Source organism: Notothenia rossii (genome assembly GCF_949606895.1).
Source record: "Notothenia rossii genome assembly, chromosome: 1".
In the NCBI taxonomy this organism is placed as follows: Eukaryota; Metazoa; Chordata; class Actinopteri; order Perciformes; family Nototheniidae; genus Notothenia; species Notothenia rossii.
The window spans coordinates 94,529,663-94,550,266 of record NC_136912.1 but is presented as its reverse complement, the minus strand read 5'-3'; the positions used below and the strand labels follow the sequence as shown (position 1 = coordinate 94,550,266).

Here is a 20,604-nt window from a genome sequence, read left to right as displayed (position 1 = left end):
TGGAATCAAATACAGCGAGACGGGAGGTTAACAAAGCCAGGGTGAGATCCAGGTGATCCAAGCTGAGTCTGATCCACTGCATTTAGAGGGTTTGGACTCTGGAAACACAACCTGAGAACACAGAGTTAAAGAAGCCCTATTGTGTTTTTGGGGTCCCTGTTCCCTCCAGAGGAAGTTTCTCGCACTGCTATCGGCCTGACTGGGCTCTGGTTTCAGACAGAGGGTGAAAAGAGTAACCAGCAGCTTCTACTGAAGCCAGTCCCCAACTCCGGGGACTTCCGGCCGGGGACTTGGGGTGGCAGTATACGCCGTGAAGTTGTTTGCGGCCTGCCAGTAAACCCAAAGCAGAAGAAGAAGAAGTGACGTCAGCGGCTCATTTGACTAACCCTCCCTCAAGAACTTATTCCGGTGTGAACGCGATTGGTGCTTAGTTCCCTGGGGTACTAAGTGCTGGGAACTAAGTACGCCAAAGTGCTTGGTGTGAAAGCGGCTATTGAGACATGTCCCAGTAGAGACACTACATACTGATATACACCTGAACATCAGCAGGAGAGGACTCTTTAAAGTAGAGACACTACATACTGATATACACCTGAACATCAGCAGGAGAGAACTCTTTAAAGTAGAGACACTACATACTGATATACACCTGAACATCAGCAGGAGAGGACTCTTTAAAGTAGAGACACTACATACTGATATACACCTGAACATCAGCAGGAGAGGACTCTTTAAAGTAGAGACACTACATACTGATATACACCTGAACATCAGCAGGAGAGGACTCTTTAAAGTAGAGACACTACATACTGATATACACCTGCACATCAGCAGGGGAGGACTCTTTAAAGTAGAGACACTACATACTGATATACACCTGAACATCAGCAGGAGAGGACTCTTTAAAGTAGAGACACTACATACTGATATACACCTGAACATCAGCAGGAGAGGACTCTTTAAAGTAGAGACACTACATACTGATATACACCTGAACATCAGCAGGAGAGGACTCTTTAAAGTAGAGACACTACTAGGCTAAACTGGCCACAGTGGTGAGAAAACACTCATCTACCTGACCTGCACTGATCAACACCACGGACACACCATCCATCACACACACACACACACACACACACACACACACACACACACACACACACACACACACACACACACACACACACACACACACACACACACACACACACACACACACACACACACACACACACACACACACACACACACACACACACACACACACACACACACACACACACACACACACACACACACACACACACACACACACACACACACACACACACACACACACACACACACACACACACACACACATCTTGAACCAGCCCTTAATTAACCTGCTCTAGTCTTAAAGAGGCCCTATCCTGCTTTTTTGAGTTTCCCCTCTCCTGTAGTGTGGCATATAGGTTTTAGTGCATGTAAATGGTCTGCAAAAGCTAAAATCAATATGTTACAGCATTACTACGTCTAAAACTGTTCCAATACAAATATTTCGTATATCAATATTTTAATAAGGTAGGACACTGGTTAATAATATTGTAGCGTGTTCAAGTAACCAAGGGATATCATATAGCAGTTATCAAATAAGTATAAGATGTGCAGAGTTATGATGAGTGTTACAGTTATGTAATGCTCTGTTGTTGGGGGGAGAGACCGCCCCTTCCATGTGAGTGTGTGTGTACGGCGGGCATGAGGTGTGCATGACGGGACGAGTTTTGTTCGTATGTGGAAAAGTCATACTCAGTGCGGTGAGCGCTGGCTTTATTGCTACTGTATCCGTAGTACCCCACGCAATAGTTGGGACTGTGTACTGACGTGAGTGAAAAATGTTTGCCCCCCCCCAAGCGCAAATGTCAAACTCCACCTATGGTTATTTCCCCTCTCTTCTTTGACTTCTCTTTCTCCTTCTGTTTGATCTCTCTGTCCCATAAATGCATCTTAATAACTCAATAACTCAGCATCTGAGTTTTTGTGTCTCCTCCTGCAGGTTGACAGTCGTGGTCCTGCCTGACGCCCACTTCATTACTTTTTGCCGGCACCCAGGATATTTGACACTTTCTTGGATTTATCGTTTTCAAACATACCTTTACATAATATTTTTTGGCATTTCAATTGTCTATGAGGTACTTTTAGTTTGTGTTTTAGTCTATACACACACCGTCTGTTTATCCTTTGTTGCTCTCCTTGAGGTTTCTAAAACTTAAACTGTGGGATTTCTTTGGGAGTGTTTCCCTCGAGGGTCTAAGGACAGAGGGCGTCTGTACACTACACACTGCAAAGCCCAGAGACAAATGTATAATCTGTGATATTCGGCTATATAAATCAAATGTAATTGATTGATTGAAAGCCTCCTCTGTGTTGATCAGAGCGCTTTTTCAAGGTGGCTGAGAGAATTATAAATGTAGCGTTCAAAGCCTCTTCAATCACACACTGATCAGCTCAGCAGCCGCGAGATATCGCTGATCAATCCTGCTTCTGTCGATACGAATCACACACACACACACACATATATATACACACAAGACATTGAGATGAGCAATGCAATTAACTCTGTGCCTGGTTAACAGGTGCTTAGCTGTTTAATATGGAGTGTGTGTGAGAGGAAATTGAAATGCAGCAGAGCAGTGAGTGTGACAGTTCCGGAAGGTTCTGCATGGATTCGGATGCAATCGTGTCGATGTATAGTGGCAAGTGTATGTTTATGTGTGCACTCGTGTTAATACTCTGTGTGTGTGTGTGTGTGTGTGTGTGTGTGTGTGTGTGTGTGTGTGTGTGTGTGTGTGTGTGTGTGTGTGTGTGTGTGTGTGTGTGTGTGTGTGTGTGTGTGTGTGTGTGTGTGTGTGTGTGTGTGTGTGTGTGTGTGTGTGTGTGTGTGTGTGTGTGTGTGTGATGTTAATGACTTCCTCTCTGCTGGTTTTCCCCTCGGGGAGTCGCTGCTGCTGGAAAATCACCAAGGGGAGAAACATCGTTCTGGGAAACCTGCTGTACCTGCCTCCCTCTGCTGTACTTTCACCCCCCTACTCCCCCCCCAAAAAGTAATTAAAAAAGGGAGACTCTGGCCGCCTCCCCCCCCTCAGAGCTTCGCATACTAATCAGCCATTTAGGTGGAAAACCTGCAGGATTCACACATCTCATTTTCATCTCCAAAAGAGCTCTTTCTCCATTGAAATGAAGATGGGCTTTTTTAAGCTTGAGTAAGTCTGCCAGGCCGAGTAAATGGAGGATATATTTCATTAACATAAATCAGGAGTGTATGACGTCTCCGGGCTCTGACTGCAGTTACGGTCTGTTGAATGGAATCAAATACAGCGGGACGGGAGGTTAACAAAGCCAGGGTGAGATCCAGGTGATCCAAGCTGAGTCTGATCCACTGCATTTAGAGGGTTTGGACTCTGGAAACACAACCTAAGAACACAGAGTTAAAGAAGCCCTATTGTGTTTTTGGGGTCCCTGTTCCCTCCAGAGGAAGTTTCTCGCACTGCTATCGGTCAGACTGGGCTCTGGTTTCAGACAGAGGGTGAAAAGAGTAACCAGCAGCTTCTACTGAAGCCAGTCCCCAACTCCGGGGACTTCCGGCCGGGGACTTGGGGTGGCAGTATAGGCCGTGAAGTTGTTTGCGGCCTGCCAGTAAACCCAAAGCAGAAGAAGAAGAAGTGACGTCAGCGGCTTCATTTGACCAACCCTCCCTCAGGAACTTATTCCGGTGTGAACGCGATTGGTGCTTAGTTCACTGGGGTACTAAGCACTGGGAACTAAGTACGCCAAAGTGCTTGGTGTGAAAGCTGCTATTGAGACATGTCCCAGTAGAGACACTACATACTGATATACACCTGAACATCAGCAGGAGAGGACTCTTTAAAGTAGAGACACTACATACTGATATACACCTGAACATCGGCAGGAGAGGACTCTTTAAAGTAGAGACACTACATACTGATATACACCTCAACATCGGCAGGAGAGGACTCTTTAAAGTAGAGACACTACATACTGATATACACCTGAACATCAGCAGGAGAGGACTCTTTAAAGTAGAGACACTACATACTGATATACACCTGAACATCAGCAGGAGAGGACTCTTTAAAGTAGAGACACTACATACTGATATACACCTGAACATCAGCAGGAGAGGACTCTTTAAAGTAGAGACACTACATACTGATATACACCTGAACATCAGCAGGAGAGGACTCTTTAAAGTAGAGACACTACATACTGATATACACCTGAACATCAGCAGGAGAGGACTCTTTAAAGTAGAGACACTACATACTGATATACACCTGAACATCAGCAGGAGAGGACTCTTTAAAGTAGAGACACTACATACTGATATACACCTGAACATCAGCAGGAGAGGACTCTTTAAACAAAGAGCGTGTGTTTGTGTGTATGGAGTCCGACAACAATAAGGCACAAGTTGTTTCTTTGTGAACAAAAGCGATGCTTCCCCTGCGCAATCAATGTCTACAGCTTCTATTTAAGGCAGCTACAGTGTGTGTGTGCGTGCGTGCGTGCGTGCGTGTGTGTGTGTGTGTGTGTGTGTGTGTGTGTACCTGATCATCTCCTCCTGGTACAGAGAGCTGACTGTTGCTCCTCCGAAGCCCGTTCTTCTCTTTGCTCCTCGTCCTTCCTGTCAAACAAACACAGTCACACATTAGCACTATATATTATATCCACCTCGTACACAACATTTTAAAAACAGATGTTGGTCCCTTACAGGTTTGAAAGCCAGCCACAACAAGCAGCCAAATGTGAGTAAAATAGGCAAGTAGCAGCCCAAACAAAGAAAAGGTTATCCAATCAGACGCTGTTAGATTTTGGTATCCAACAACCAGAGTACAAAGTGAATTCCCAGCACTGTTCATGGTCTACAAACGTGTTCTTGTAAGTGAGAGCCTACTGCCTGAATCTGCTTTCACATTCATTTATCTTTTACACATGGCCCTAACCATTTTATTTAAAACATTCTCAGAATCCTGAGGGTTTTTTCCTTTTGATTTTCTTGTCCAAATTATCATTTTTTCTAAATAAAATCCAGACTTTTGTCTCACAAATCTAACTTTTTTCAAATTCCTGACTTTCTACATATTTACATGAAATTAAGACTTTTTGAAAAAATTCCGACTTTTCTTTCCCGAATTTTGATTTTTTTCTTCAGAATTTTTATTCCAGAATTCTTTCTTTCGATATATTATTTATTTTTTTACACGTGGCCCTAATCATCTTCTTTCAAAAATTCCCAGAATCCAGATTTTTTCTCAAAATTCAAAAAAGGTGTTCTCAAAATTCTCAACTTTTTCTCAAAATTCTAACTTTTTAAAAGAAAAAATCTCAATTTTGAATTTTGGGAAAAAATCTGGATTCTGGGAATTTTTAAAAGAAGATGATTAAGGCCACGTGTAAAAAATAAATAAAATATAGAAAGAAAGAATTCTGGAATAAAAATTCTGAAGAAAAGATTCTAACTTTTTAAAAGAAAAAAACTCAATTTTTAGAAAAGTTCTGACTTTTTATAAAAATGCTCACTCTCTCAAAAACATAACTTTTTTCAAATTCCTGTCTTTCTGCATATTTACATGAAATTAAGACTTTTTGAAAAAATTCCGACTTTTCTTTAACAAATTTAGAATTTTTTCTTCAGAATTTTTATTCCAGAATTCTTTATTTTTATCAAACTCCTGACTTTTAATATAATTCTAATTTTTTTTTTAAAAGACACTTTTAATAAAAATTCTGAGCGGATCAGCTTTTCTGCATCTGTCAGCTGTTCTGTAGGATAATACTTTAAGTGTGAATCTCTATTCGCCTACTGCCTAAATCTGCTTTATGAAACATATATTATTATTTTTTACACGTGGCCCTAATCATCTTCTTTTAAAAATTCCCAGAATCCAGATTTTTTTCTCAAAATTCAAAAAAGATGTTTTCAAAATTCTCAACTTTTTCTTAAAATTCTGACCTATTTGTCAAAATCATACTTTTTTCAAATCTTCGATAATTTTTTCAAATTCCTGACTTGTTTCATAATTCTAATTTCTTTCTCAAAATGTTAACTTTTTAAAAGAAAAAATCTCAATTTTTAGAAAAGTTTTTTCTAAAAATGCTCACTTTTTCTCAAAAATATAACTTTTTTCAAATTCCTGTCTTTTAACATATTTCTTGCTTCTTTTTCAAAACTGTCACGCTGAGTGGATCAGCTGTTCTCTTCTCAGTAACTGAATCTATACGCCTCCTGCCTGAATCTGCTTTATGAGTGTCTCAGTCAGTAGGGGCTTGGACTGTGAGCCGTAGGGTCGCCGGCTTAAGTCCCCGACCAGACCTAAAATATGGAGTGTGGACTTCTACTTGGAGAGGTCCCAGTTCACCTCATGCCCTGCCGTGGTGCCCTTGAGCAAGGCACCGGACACCCCCCTTCCCCCCCCACTCCCATTGCTCCCCGGGTGCTGTACAATAGCTGCCCACTGCTCCTAGTACTAGACTCCTGGCACTAGGATGGGTTTAGTTTAGTTTATTTATTTTTTTCGAGCGTGTAAAACCAAAGAAAATACAAATGAAACAAAAGATGATACAGACATGATACAGTACAAATGAATGCAATAACAAAACGAAATATTTAATTAATAATTGAATAATCTGTAGTATCATTGTCTGATATCAATAAACAACAAAGCCTTAGCTAATGGGTAAAAAGCAGAGAACACATTTCACTGTGTGTGCTCTGCAAGTGTGACCAATGGCGATTAAAGAGGGTTTCATCCCTCCCAATTATATTCTATATATATATATATATATATATATATATATATATATATATATATATACACACATGGCCCTAATCAATCTCAGAATCCAGATGTCTTTTTTCAAAATTCCTTTTTTTCCCTTCATAATTCCATTCTGTTTCAAAATTCAAAAGAAAGAGTTCTGACTTTTTATAAAAATTCTGACTTTTTCCCAAATGTATTTTGTACCAGAAAGTGTGTGTACATTAGAAACTCATTATTGGTCTTTACATAGTAAAAAAAGATGACTGAATCTATACTCCTTCTGCCTGAATCTGCTTTCTGGTTTTCTCTTTCTTTGCTTCATTTGTTCTGTTTTTAATTCAGCAGGTGAACCTATATGTTCATCAAGTAGTGTGTTCAAGGTTCAAGGCTTTTATTGGCCATACGTACATATAGCTACAGTTTAGTTAGGACGATGAGAATCTGAGGCTCCTCCAACAGAGCAACACAGAAAGTAAATACAAAAAGAAAAACAGTGAAATAGTGTGTGTGAGCTTAACTGTGTGTGTTAAACAAAAACGGAGCATTTCCTGTCAGCTCAGATTTCATTCCTGCTTCTTTAAACTCAGTCTGTGCTCATGGGTTTCAGTGTTCGTGTACCGACTGACTCTGCTTCATGAAAGGCAATAAAATCATTTCTGATCCTAAATATCTTGCTTTCTACTTTTCTAAGGTCACATTGTTCTTACATGCGTTACTTAACTAAAAAACATATTATTGATATTTATTTTCTCTTGTGTTTATTTGCATTGCATTGGATGTTGAGGTAATCTAAAAGTAACAGCAAGTAATCAGATTACTTTATATTGTGATACTCAGAATAGGTAGCATTTTTAGTCATTGTAATCCCGACCCTGTGCACGACGCAAATTAAGTTAAATTGTTTATTTCTTTTTAAACAAGCCTCCGGGGCTTTAAGACGTGACCTCATAGCTAATAAACGTCCGACATTATGCACACAGGCCGATATAAAACATGAAGCTCCTTCATTTGTGGCTCTTGTTAATCTTGTGTTTTACATTCAGTCCGGCCAAAACTTTATTACCCAGCCTTTTGTTCGCTCACCAACCTCCACTCACAAAGGAACCCGCACAAATCTGATTTCAGGAAACAGAGAGAGTGGGGAGAAGATGACAAGCGAAGCAAAACAGCGCTTTTGGGGACGATCTAATTCACTTGAGAAAGTCAGAATATTCGCTGATGCGCCGGCTCTGCTCCTCTGCACAATAATGTGATATACAGCCAGTGTCTGCTCAACAATCCAGGCCGGAACAGAGGTCAGATTCTGGCTATTATTCTCCCTCGATGCACTCCTACCTGCACCATTTCCTCGTTCTTCCCAAAGAATAGCCCCTGGCGCTTTGTTAGCAGTAATACAATCAGCTTCTCTTCAGGAGGGGAGTCTCGAGGCGGGCTTTGTGCAGCCGCGAGGCCGAGTCAGCAGCACCCTTATACTAGAAGTGTCAGGACTAGACTTGTGGATGACAGTGACGCTATTAAATATGAAAAGGAGAGCAGAGAAAGCGTGCAGGAGGGGGGTAATAAAGAGTGAAAGGGTTAAAGCAGACAAAAGGGAGGGGGCAGGATTAACAGAGGAAGAGCAGGTAGGTTAGAGGTGGAGAACAAAGGGTACAGTGAAGAGGGGAGGGGGGGTCGAGCAGAGAATAGGAGATGAGACAAGGGATGTGACTTAAGTGATACAACTGGTGTCTTACTTTAAAGAGTCCTCTCCTGCTGATGTTCAGGTGTATATCAGTATGTAGTGTCTCTACTTTAAAGAGTCCTCTCCTGCTGATGTTCAGGTGTATATCAGTATGTAGTGTCTCTACTTTAAAGAGTCCTCTCCTGCTGATGTTCAGGTGTATATCAGTATGTAGTGTCTCTACTTTAAAGAGTCCTCTCCTGCTGATGTTCAGGTGTATATCAGTATGTAGTGTCTCTACTTTAAAGAGTCCTCTCCTGCTGATGTTCAGGTGTATATCAGTATGTAGTGTCTCTACTTTAAAGAGTCCTCTCCTGCTGATGTTCAGGTGTATATCAGTATGTAGTGTCTCTACTTTAAAGAGTCCTCTCCTGCTGATGTTCAGGTGTATATCAGTATGTAGTGTCTCTACTTTAAAGAGTCCTCTCCTGCTGACGTTCAGGTGTATATCAGTATGTAGTGTCTCTACTTTAAAGAGTCCTCTCCTGCTGACGTTCAGGTGTATATCAGTATGTAGTGTCTCTACTTTAAAGAGTCCTCTCCTGCTGATGTTCAGGTTTATATCAGTATGTAGTGTCTCTACTTTAAAGAGTCCTCTCCTGCTGATGTTCAGGTGTATATCAGTATGTAGTGTCCCTACTTTAAAGAGTCCTCTCCTGCTGATGTTCAGGTGTATATCAGTAGGTAGTGTCTCTACTTTAAAGAGTCCTCTCCTGCTGATGTTCAGGTGTATATCAGTATGTAGTGTCTCTACTTTAAAGAGTCCTCTCCTGCTGATGTTCAGGTGTATATCAGTATGTAGTGTCTCTACTTTAAAGAGTCCTCTCCTGCTGATGTTCAGGTGTATATCAGTATGTAGTGTCTCTACTTTAAAGAGTCCTCTCCTGCTGATGTTCAGGTGTATATCAGTATGTAGTGTCTCTACTTTAAAGAGTCCTCTCCTGCTGATGTTCAGGTGTATATCAGTATGTAGTGTCTCTACTTTAAAGAGTCCTCTCCTGCTGATGTTCAGGTGTATATCAGTATGTAGTGTCTCTACTTTAAAGAGTCCTCTCCTGCTGATGTTCAGGTGTATTTCAGTATGTAGTGTCTCTACTTTAAAGAGTCCTCCTCTGTTGATGTTCAGGTGTATATTAGTATGTAGTGTCTCTACTTTAAAGAGTTCTCTCCTGCTGATGTTCAGGTGTATATCAGTATGTAGTGTCTCTACTTTAAAGAGTCCTCTCCTGCTGATGTTCAGGTGTATACCAGTATGTAGTGTCTCTACTTTAAAGAGTCCTCTCCTGCTGATGTTCAGGTGTATATCAGTATGTAGTGTCTCTACTTTTAAGAGTCCTCTCCTGCTGATGTTCAGGTGTATATCAGTATGTAGTGTCTCTACTTTAAAGAGTCCTCTCCTGCTGACGTTCAGGTGTATATTAGTATGTAGTGTCTCTACTTTAAAGAGTCCTCTCCTGCTGATGTTCAGGTGTATATCAGTATGTAGTGTCTCTACTTTAAAGTGTCCTCTCCTGCTGATGTTCAGGTGTATATCAGTATGTAGTGTCTCTACTTTAAAGAGTCCTCTCCTGCTGATGTTCAGATGTATATCAGTATGTAGTGTCTCTACTTTAAAGTGTCCTCTCCTGCTGATGTTCAGGTGTATATCAGTATGTAGTGTCTCTACTTTAAAGAGTCCTCTCCTGCTGATGTTCAGGTGTATATCAGTTTGTAGTGTCTCTACTTTAAAGAGTCCTCTCCTGCTGATGTTCAGGTGTATATCAGTATGTAGTGTCTCTACTTTAAAGAGTCCTCTCCTGCTGATGTTCAGGTGTATATCAGTATGTAGTGTCTCTACTTTAAAGAGTCCTCTCCTGCTGATGTTCAGGTGTATATCAGTTTGTAGTGTCTCTACTTTAAAGAGTTCTCTCCTGCTGATGTTCAGGTGTATATCAGTATGTAGTGTCTCTACTTTAAAGAGTCCTCTCCTGCTGATGTTCAGGTGTATATTAGTATGTAGTGTCTCTACTTTAAAGAGTCCTCTCCTGCTGATGTTCAGGTGTATATCAGTATGTTGTGTCTCTACTTTAAAGAGTCCTCTCCTGCTGATGTTCAGGTGTATATCAGTATGTAGTGTCTCTACTTTAAAGAGTCCTCTCCTGCTGATGTTCCGGTGTATATCAGTATGTAGTGTCTCTACTTTAAAGAGTCCTCTCCTGCTGATGTTCAGGTGTATATCAGTATGTAGTGTCTCTACTTTAAAGAGTCCTCTCCTGCTGATGTTCAGGTGTATATCAGTTTGTAGTGTCTCTACTTTAAAGAGTCCTCTCCTGCTGATGTTCAGGTGTATATCAGTATGTAGTGTCTCTACTTTAAAGAGTCCTCTCCTGCTGATGTTCAGGTGTATATCAGTATGTAGTGTCTCTACTTTAAAGAGTCCTCTCCTGCTGATGTTCAGGTGTATATCAGTTTGTAGTGTCTCTACTTTAAAGAGTTCTCTCCTGCTGATGTTCAGGTGTATATCAGTATGTAGTGTCTCTACTTTAAAGAGTCCTCTCCTGCTGATGTTCAGGTGTATATTAGTATGTAGTGTCTCTACTTTAAAGAGTCCTCTCCTGCTGATGTTCAGGTGTATATCAGTATGTTGTGTCTCTACTTTAAAGAGTCCTCTCCTGCTGATGTTCAGGTGTATATCAGTATGTAGTGTCTCTACTTTAAAGAGTCCTCTCCTGCTGATGTTCAGGTGTATATCAGTATGTAGTGTCTCTACTTTAAAGAGTCCTCTCCTGCTGATGTTCAGGTGTATATCAGTATGTAGTGTCTCTACTTTAAAGAGTCCTCTCCTGCTGATGTTCAGGTGTATATCAGTATGTAGTGTCTCTACTTTTAAGAGTCCTCTCCTGCTGATGTTCAGGTGTATATCAGTATGTAGTGTCTCTACTTTAAAGAGTCCTCTCCTGCTGACGTTCAGGTGTATATTAGTATGTAGTGTCTCTACTTTAAAGAGTCCTCTCCTGCTGATGTTCAGGTGTATATCAGTATGTAGTGTCTCTACTTTAAAGTGTCCTCTCCTGCTGATGTTCAGGTGTATATCAGTATGTAGTGTCTCTACTTTAAAGAGTCCTCTCCTGCTGATGTTCAGGTGTATATCAGTATGTAGTGTCTCTACTTTAAAGTGTCCTCTCCTGCTGATGTTCAGGTGTATATCAGTATGTAGTGTCCCTACTTTAAAGAGTCCTCTCCTGCTGATGTTCAGGTGTATATCAGTAGGTAGTGTCTCTACTTTAAAGAGTCCTCTCCTGCTGATGTTCAGGTGTATATCAGTATGTAGTGTCTCTACTTTAAAGAGTCCTCTCCTGCTGATGTTCAGGTGTATATCAGTATGTAGTGTCTCTACTTTAAAGAGTCCTCTCCTGCTGATGTTCAGGTGTATATCAGTATGTAGTGTCTCTACTTTAAAGAGTCCTCTCCTGCTGATGTTCAGGTGTATATCAGTATGTAGTGTCTCTACTTTAAAGAGTCCTCTCCTGCTGATGTTCAGGTGTATATCAGTATGTAGTGTCTCTACTTTAAAGAGTCCTCTCCTGCTGATGTTCAGGTGTATATCAGTATGTAGTGTCTCTACTTTAAAGAGTCCTCTCCTGCTGATGTTCAGGTGTATTTCAGTATGTAGTGTCTCTACTTTAAAGAGTCCTCCTCTGTTGATGTTCAGGTGTATATTAGTATGTAGTGTCTCTACTTTAAAGAGTTCTCTCCTGCTGATGTTCAGGTGTATATCAGTATGTAGTGTCTCTACTTTAAAGAGTCCTCTCCTGCTGATGTTCAGGTGTATACCAGTATGTAGTGTCTCTACTTTAAAGAGTCCTCTCCTGCTGATGTTCAGGTGTATATCAGTATGTAGTGTCTCTACTTTTAAGAGTCCTCTCCTGCTGATGTTCAGGTGTATATCAGTATGTAGTGTCTCTACTTTAAAGAGTCCTCTCCTGCTGACGTTCAGGTGTATATTAGTATGTAGTGTCTCTACTTTAAAGAGTCCTCTCCTGCTGATGTTCAGGTGTATATCAGTATGTAGTGTCTCTACTTTAAAGTGTCCTCTCCTGCTGATGTTCAGGTGTATATCAGTATGTAGTGTCTCTACTTTAAAGAGTCCTCTCCTGCTGATGTTCAGATGTATATCAGTATGTAGTGTCTCTACTTTAAAGTGTCCTCTCCTGCTGATGTTCAGGTGTATATCAGTATGTAGTGTCTCTACTTTAAAGAGTCCTCTCCTGCTGATGTTCAGGTGTATATCAGTTTGTAGTGTCTCTACTTTAAAGAGTCCTCTCCTGCTGATGTTCAGGTGTATATCAGTATGTAGTGTCTCTACTTTAAAGAGTCCTCTCCTGCTGATGTTCAGGTGTATATCAGTATGTAGTGTCTCTACTTTAAAGAGTCCTCTCCTGCTGATGTTCAGGTGTATATCAGTTTGTAGTGTCTCTACTTTAAAGAGTTCTCTCCTGCTGATGTTCAGGTGTATATCAGTATGTAGTGTCTCTACTTTAAAGAGTCCTCTCCTGCTGATGTTCAGGTGTATATTAGTATGTAGTGTCTCTACTTTAAAGAGTCCTCTCCTGCTGATGTTCAGGTGTATATCAGTATGTTGTGTCTCTACTTTAAAGAGTCCTCTCCTGCTGATGTTCAGGTGTATATCAGTATGTAGTGTCTCTACTTTAAAGAGTCCTCTCCTGCTGATGTTCCGGTGTATATCAGTATGTAGTGTCTCTACTTTAAAGAGTCCTCTCCTGCTGATGTTCAGGTGTATATCAGTATGTAGTGTCTCTACTTTAAAGAGTCCTCTCCTGCTGATGTTCAGGTGTATATCAGTTTGTAGTGTCTCTACTTTAAAGAGTCCTCTCCTGCTGATGTTCAGGTGTATATCAGTATGTAGTGTCTCTACTTTAAAGAGTCCTCTCCTGCTGATGTTCAGGTGTATATCAGTATGTAGTGTCTCTACTTTAAAGAGTCCTCTCCTGCTGATGTTCAGGTGTATATCAGTTTGTAGTGTCTCTACTTTAAAGAGTTCTCTCCTGCTGATGTTCAGGTGTATATCAGTATGTAGTGTCTCTACTTTAAAGAGTCCTCTCCTGCTGATGTTCAGGTGTATATTAGTATGTAGTGTCTCTACTTTAAAGAGTCCTCTCCTGCTGATGTTCAGGTGTATATCAGTATGTTGTGTCTCTACTTTAAAGAGTCCTCTCCTGCTGATGTTCAGGTGTATATCAGTATGTAGTGTCTCTACTTTAAAGAGTCCTCTCCTGCTGATGTTCAGGTGTATATCAGTATGTAGTGTCTCTACTTTAAAGAGTCCTCTCCTGCTGATGTTCAGGTGTATATCAGTATGTAGTGTCTCTACTTTAAAGAGTCCTCTCCTGCTGATGTTCAGGTGTATATCAGTATGTAGTGTCTCTACTTTTAAGAGTCCTCTCCTGCTGATGTTCAGGTGTATATCAGTATGTAGTGTCTCTACTTTAAAGAGTCCTCTCCTGCTGACGTTCAGGTGTATATTAGTATGTAGTGTCTCTACTTTAAAGAGTCCTCTCCTGCTGATGTTCAGGTGTATATCAGTATGTAGTGTCTCTACTTTAAAGTGTCCTCTCCTGCTGATGTTCAGGTGTATATCAGTATGTAGTGTCTCTACTTTAAAGAGTCCTCTCCTGCTGATGTTCAGGTGTATATCAGTATGTAGTGTCTCTACTTTAAAGTGTCCTCTCCTGCTGATGTTCAGGTGTATATCAGTATGTAGTGTCTCTACTTTAAAGAGTCCTCTCCTGCTGATGTTCAGGTGTATATCAGTATGTAGTGTCTCTACTTTAAAGAGTCCTCTCCTGCTGATGTTCAGGTGTATATCAGTTTGTAGTGTCTCTACTTTAAAGAGTTCTCTCCTGCTGATGTTCAGGTGTATATCAGTATGTAGTGTCTCTACTTTAAAGAGTCCTCTCCTGCTGATGTTCAGGTGTATATTAGTATGTAGTGTCTCTACTTTAAAGAGTCCTCTCCTGCTGATGTTCAGGTGTATATCAGTATGTTGTGTCTCTACTTTAAAGAGTCCTCTCCTGCTGATGTTCAGGTGTATATCAGTATGTAGTGTCTCTACTTTAAAGAGTCCTCTCCTGCTGATGTTCCGGTGTATATCAGTATGTAGTGTCTCTACTTTAAAGAGTCCTCTCCTGCTGATGTTCAGGTGTATATCAGTATGTAGTGTCTCTACTTTAAAGAGTCCTCTCCTGCTGATGTTCAGGTGTATATCAGTTTGTAGTGTCTCTACTTTAAAGAGTCCTCTCCTGCTGATGTTCAGGTGTATATCAGTATGTAGTGTCTCTACTTTAAAGAGTCCTCTCCTGCTGATGTTCAGGTGTATATCAGTATGTAGTGTCTCTACTTTAAAGAGTCCTCTCCTGCTGATGTTCAGGTGTATATCAGTTTGTAGTGTCTCTACTTTAAAGAGTTCTCTCCTGCTGATGTTCAGGTGTATATCAGTATGTAGTGTCTCTACTTTAAAGAGTCCTCTCCTGCTGATGTTCAGGTGTATATTAGTATGTAGTGTCTCTACTTTAAAGAGTCCTCTCCTGCTGATGTTCAGGTGTATATCAGTATGTTGTGTCTCTACTTTAAAGAGTCCTCTCCTGCTGATGTTCAGGTGTATATCAGTATGTAGTGTCTCTACTTTAAAGAGTCCTCTCCTGCTGATGTTCCGGTGTATATCAGTATGTAGTGTCTCTACTTTAAAGAGTCCTCTCCTGCTGATGTTCAGGTGTATATCAGTATGTAGTGTCTCTACTTTAAAGAGTCCTCTCCTGCTGATGTTCAGGTGTATATCAGTATGTTGTGTCTCTACTTTAAAGAGTCCTCTCCTGCTGATGTTCAGGTGTATATCAGTATGTAGTGTCTCTACTTTAAAGAGTCCTCTCCTGCTGATGTTCAGGTGTATTTCAGTATGTAGTGTCTCTACTTTAAAGAGTTCTCTCCTGCTGATGTTCAGGTGTATTTCAGTATGTAGTGTCTCTACTTTAAAGAGTCCTCTCCTGCTGATGTTCACGTGAATTTGGTGATAATCTGAATCTGTCTGAACGATGTAGTAAATAAAATGTAAATACTCAGGTTAAGTTTAAGTACCTCTAAAATGTTAGTTTGGTAAATGTTCTTTGTTTACTAAGCAGACATGTGTTGTTGAAACTGATCCTGATACTCTGCTGCCCTGAAGGACTTCTCATCCATGGCAACACAACTCTCCTGACAGTCAGGTGATGTGACACAGGAGCGAGTACAGATGTAACAGCCTCTTTTAGGTCTTGCATTATTCATGTTGCAGAATGTCAGCAATTGAGGAAGACAACATAACCTCTCATGTTCTCTTCATGCTGCATGATCAGAATGAGAATCCACTGACAGATTGACACTGAGACACCGCCCCCTGCTGGCAGGAACACAGCACTGCATGTGCAAGGGCAGCGAGGACAGTGGATGTCTCTACATTAGATGACTTCGTTTTCAGCGACAGTAGAGAAGAGAGAAGTAGCTTATGGTCATTTAAAAACACCTGGAAAGCTATTTTAAGTAAACATGAAAGTGGGCGTGGTTTACTTTATATAAAACAACTTCTACCCCGCCTCCAGCTCGTCGTACTCGGCTAGGCTGTGAGGATTTGAAATGAAACCAGGACATATGACCACATCGCACCAATTCTGGCTTCCACACACACTGGCTACCCGTTGCTTTCACAATCTATTTAAAAATACAACTTTTAGTGCCGTATGCCTGAGGAGATCAGGGCTGCAAACTCTTTGAAAAACCACTTGTTTAGAGTTGTTTTTATCTGATATTACTTATGTTTCATTCCTCTCTGTGTTCTATGAAATTGGTTTTATATTTATTGCATTCTCTGTGTTTGTTTACATTTGTATGGTCTTTCTTTTGTGATAGCACTTTGTAACTCAGTTTGAAAGGGGCTAAATAAATAAAGTGTATTATTATTATTTGCATTATTATTATTATTTGCCATTGAGCCAAAAGTTGTTATCCAGTATGCAAAGTATAATTGACTGTAAGAGCTTGTATCTGATTAGACGAAATCGACCTTTGAACTGGACAAAATAAACAGTGCAAAGAAAATATGTCGTCAGGTAGTTTACCACTGTGGAGGAACATAATAAATTACATTTAAGTTAAGTATTGTACAATTTGATTACTACTTTTCACTTGTATAGGTATTTCCATTCTATGCTTTTAGTGTTTCTAATCTTTTGTAAGTGAATATTATCCACTACATTAATTTGGGAGCTTTAATTACTCATCCCCACCTCCGTCAGCTATAACATTAATGTTAAAAAACACATTAATGCATAACTAGATGGAATCCAGTAAAGAAATATGTACTTATGAATCCAAGTAATGTTACTTACGGTACTTCAAATTGATTTTGAAACCATTTTTTTTGTACATTTACTTTTAGTAAGATGAATGCAGTATTTTCACAACGTAGTCTTGTTGATTGTGTATATAGGATATACATATTTTTACATATTTGTATACATATGTGTATATTGTATAATTTTATATTCGGGATTGTTGAAAACGTCATTTCGATCTCTGTCTGTAAACACAAACTGAGTAAGATTGACATTAAAGTTGACTTTTGTTATTTTGACTTGAGAAAGAAGATCTGAACACTTCCTCCATCACTGGTATACAATGTGTATAGCACTGTACACTCCAGTCCAGTATAGTATACCCAGTGGTTTTGTAATGTACAGATGTTGGGATCAGCTTTAACTCAGAGATGGTCTCATTACCTTCGTGCTGCCTTCAGGGTCCAACTCGTTGACGCAGGAAATGTACTCCTGCATCGCTTGATCCGCCTCCATGTCTCCCAGCTGCTTCCAGGCCTGCCTGTAATCAGACCATTGTGTGACTTTCATTATAAACCTGGAGTATGAACTGGGGGGCGGTGCATTTAGATCTGAAACATCATGAGTGGGAATGTTTAACAACATTTAACAATATTTTAGCGTGGAAAAAGTGTGAAAGAGAGCTTAAACATAGAAAGCTTTAACAGACATTCTTAAACAATTGGTTTAAAGAACTGTTTAGTAGGCCATAAACAAACAGTAGAAAACAATCATATTGTTCTGCAAGCTCACTCACTCTCACACACTCACACACTCACTCACTCACTCACTCACTCACTCACTCACTCACTCACTCACTCACTCACTCACTCACTCACTCACTCACTCACTCACTCACTCACTCACTCACTCACTCACTCACTCACTCACTCACTCACTCACTCACTCACTCACTCACTCACTCACTCACTCACTCACTCACTCACTCACTCACTCACTCACTCACTCACTCACTCACTCACTCACTCACTCACTCACTCACTCACTCACTCACTCACTCACTCACTCACACGTTTAGGCCACATACCATTTTCTCTGTCCTTCAAAGTCAAAGAAGCCAGGTTTCTGTGTATTGCACTTTCCCACTTTGGCCTGAAAAGAAAAACAAGTCTGAATTATCCATCTTTATTCAAATATCATCAGACGTCAACATCCTGCAGACATCCTTCCAAAAAACTGTGAGTACTCGGGTTTTGTACTTTAGTAAAAGTAGAAGTACTCAGGTCTTGTACTTGAGTAAAAGTAGAAGTACTCAGGTCTTGTACTTGAGTAAAAGTAGAAGTACTCAGATCTTGGACTTGAGTAAAAGTAGAAGTACTCAGATCTTGGACTTGAGTAAAAGTAGAAGTACTCAGATCTTGAGTAAAAGTAGAAGTACTCAGATCTTGGACTTGAGTAAAAGTAGAAGTACTCAGGTCTTGTACTTAGTAAAAGTAGAAGCACTCAGATCATGTACTTGAACAAAAGTAGAAGTACTCAGATCTTGGACTTGAGTAAAAGTAGAAGTACTCATATCTTGTACTTGAGTAAAAGTAGAAGTAATCAGATCTTGGACTTGAGTAAAAGTAGAAGTACTCAGATCTTGTTCTTGAGTAAAAGTAGAAGTACTCAGATCTTGTACTTGAGTAAAAGTAGAATTACTCAGATCTTGTACTTGAATAAAAGTAGAAGTACTCAGATCTTGTACTTGAGTAAAAGTAGAAGTACTCAGATCTTGGACTTGAGCAAAGTAGAAGTACTCAGATCTTGGACTTGAGTAAAAGTAGAAGTACTCAGATCTTGTACTTGAATAAAAGTAGAAGTACTCAGATCTTGTACTTGAGTAAAAGTAGAAGTACTCAGGTCTTGAACTTGAATAAAAGTAGAAGATCTTGTACGTAGAAGTACCAGAGTGTAGGAATGTTGTACCACATGTTGTACCACATACCATTTTCATGTTCCTGCCTGTTGGCGTCAGCTGACAGAGGTTATAGTGCTGTATCTTGTTATGCAGCATGATGATTATTCTCTCAGAACCAGTTAAATACATGGGTCTGGGTTAGAGATCTTCCGAAATGGTTTGGCGACCGCTGAGAGCACAGCAGCCCAGTTATATGTGTCCTCCTGTTGGGGAATCATTTCCCCTGCATGTCATCTTTCGCCCTCTGACTCAGATGCTCCAGCCTTGAGCAGCCGCTACAGTATCTCCCTTAAGGAGGGGCTGCCCTAGCAGGTTGTTGTTGTTACCAGTTTGTGACCGGGCAGCTCTCGGTCAGAGATAGTTATTGTTGTGGGACACCTGGAACACATCCTTCTCGGGGTGTAGATGACCCCGAGCCATAAGCGACAACTAATGTGATTCAGTGTCCTCAGCTGTTTAGTCTATCTATTGAAGAATGTTGATTATTACACTCTGAACTAGCTAAATACACGGGTCTGGGGTAGAGCTCTTCAGAATTGATTGTGGCATCTCAACCGTGTGGGCGGCTGTGGCTCAGTGGGTAGTGTGCTGGACTTCGAATCAGGGGGTAGCATGTTTGAGTTCCACTGCAGTCAGCATGTCGTTGTGTCCCTGAGACACTTCACCCCAAATTGTTCCTGTGGGGATTGTCCACAGTACTGAATGTGTGTAAGTCGGTTTGGATAAAAGTGTCTAACAAGTAACATGTAATGTCATGTGTGGTCAGATCGTCCCCCGTGACATGTCTCCGGCCGAAGCTCCAAATAAACCGTCAGTGATCCAGCTCTCCTCGTGTCTCCTTGAGTCCTGACTCTCCATTGCTACAGAAGTTTCCCCCACACTCCTCTAATCCGCCCCTCACCTCTTTGTACCAGGCATTTGTGCTCTTTGATTCAAGGCTTTTATTATCATGTGTACATAGCTACGATGTAGATATATCAATGAATATCTGAGGTCACAGGCCCCTCCAACAGTGCAACACAATAACACAGATAAAATAGTGCAAGTAAATACAAATAAAAGAGGATAGAAATAGTGCAAGAAGAATCTATATACAATTAATTGGAATATTGATATTTTGTGAGCAGATGAATGTTATGGATGTTCTTTCAAATGTGTACGGTTCTTATGTAAACCCACAAGGTGCCAGTATTTGAGGGGTTGTATGTGTCCCCCTCTAATCCGTCCCTCACCTGCTTGTACCGGGCGTACAGGTAGAGCAGCTGGTCCCTCGCGGCGGTCTGGACGAGGTCCCGGACCCGGTCTGCCGCGGACTCGAACTCCCGCTGCAGGTCGTCCCCCTCCAGCCGGTCCTCCCCCCCGCTGCAGTCAAACTGATCCAGCCCCAGGTCCGAGTCCGAGTCCGACCCGGCCCCCCCGAGAGGCTCTCCGGTGTCGGGCCGGGCCGGGTCGGTACCGGAGCCCGTGGCGGTGTCCGGGGAGGACGAACCAGAAGCCATTGTTGTTGTTGTTGTTGTTTTGTGTTACTGTTTTACAAGAGCGTCAGAGACCACTTGGTGTGTTGAGAAGTATGAGGACCGTTAATAAGAAGAAGGAGAGAGTCTGTCTTCAGGATATTTGTGAAGTTTCTCAGCGAGGATTTCTTCTTTTAATCCGATATCGTTAAAAGATACCTGACAGCCGGATTTGTTTCCACAGTTGGTCCGTCTCTGGTACTGTCGACTAAAAACACCGGGTGGA

The 20,604-nt window shown here is 40.9% G+C and overlaps 1 protein-coding gene across 1 annotated transcript in view; it reads right to left on the bottom strand.

Annotated features, from left to right (window-relative positions):
- The window catches only part of acbd6 (acyl-CoA binding domain containing 6), a 62,142-nt gene extending 41,538 nt beyond the window's left edge, over window positions 1-20,604 (bottom strand). Inside the window, exons 1-4 of the mRNA XM_079646714.1 lie at window positions 20,097-20,604; window positions 17,992-18,056; window positions 17,349-17,445; window positions 4,608-4,684 (exon numbers count right to left, since the gene is read on the bottom strand). Coding sequence (XP_079502840.1) covers window positions 4,608-4,684; window positions 17,349-17,445; window positions 17,992-18,056; window positions 20,097-20,363 — 506 coding nt within the window. The 5' untranslated portion in view covers window positions 20,364-20,604. The remainder of the gene's footprint in view (window positions 1-4,607; window positions 4,685-17,348; window positions 17,446-17,991; window positions 18,057-20,096) is intronic.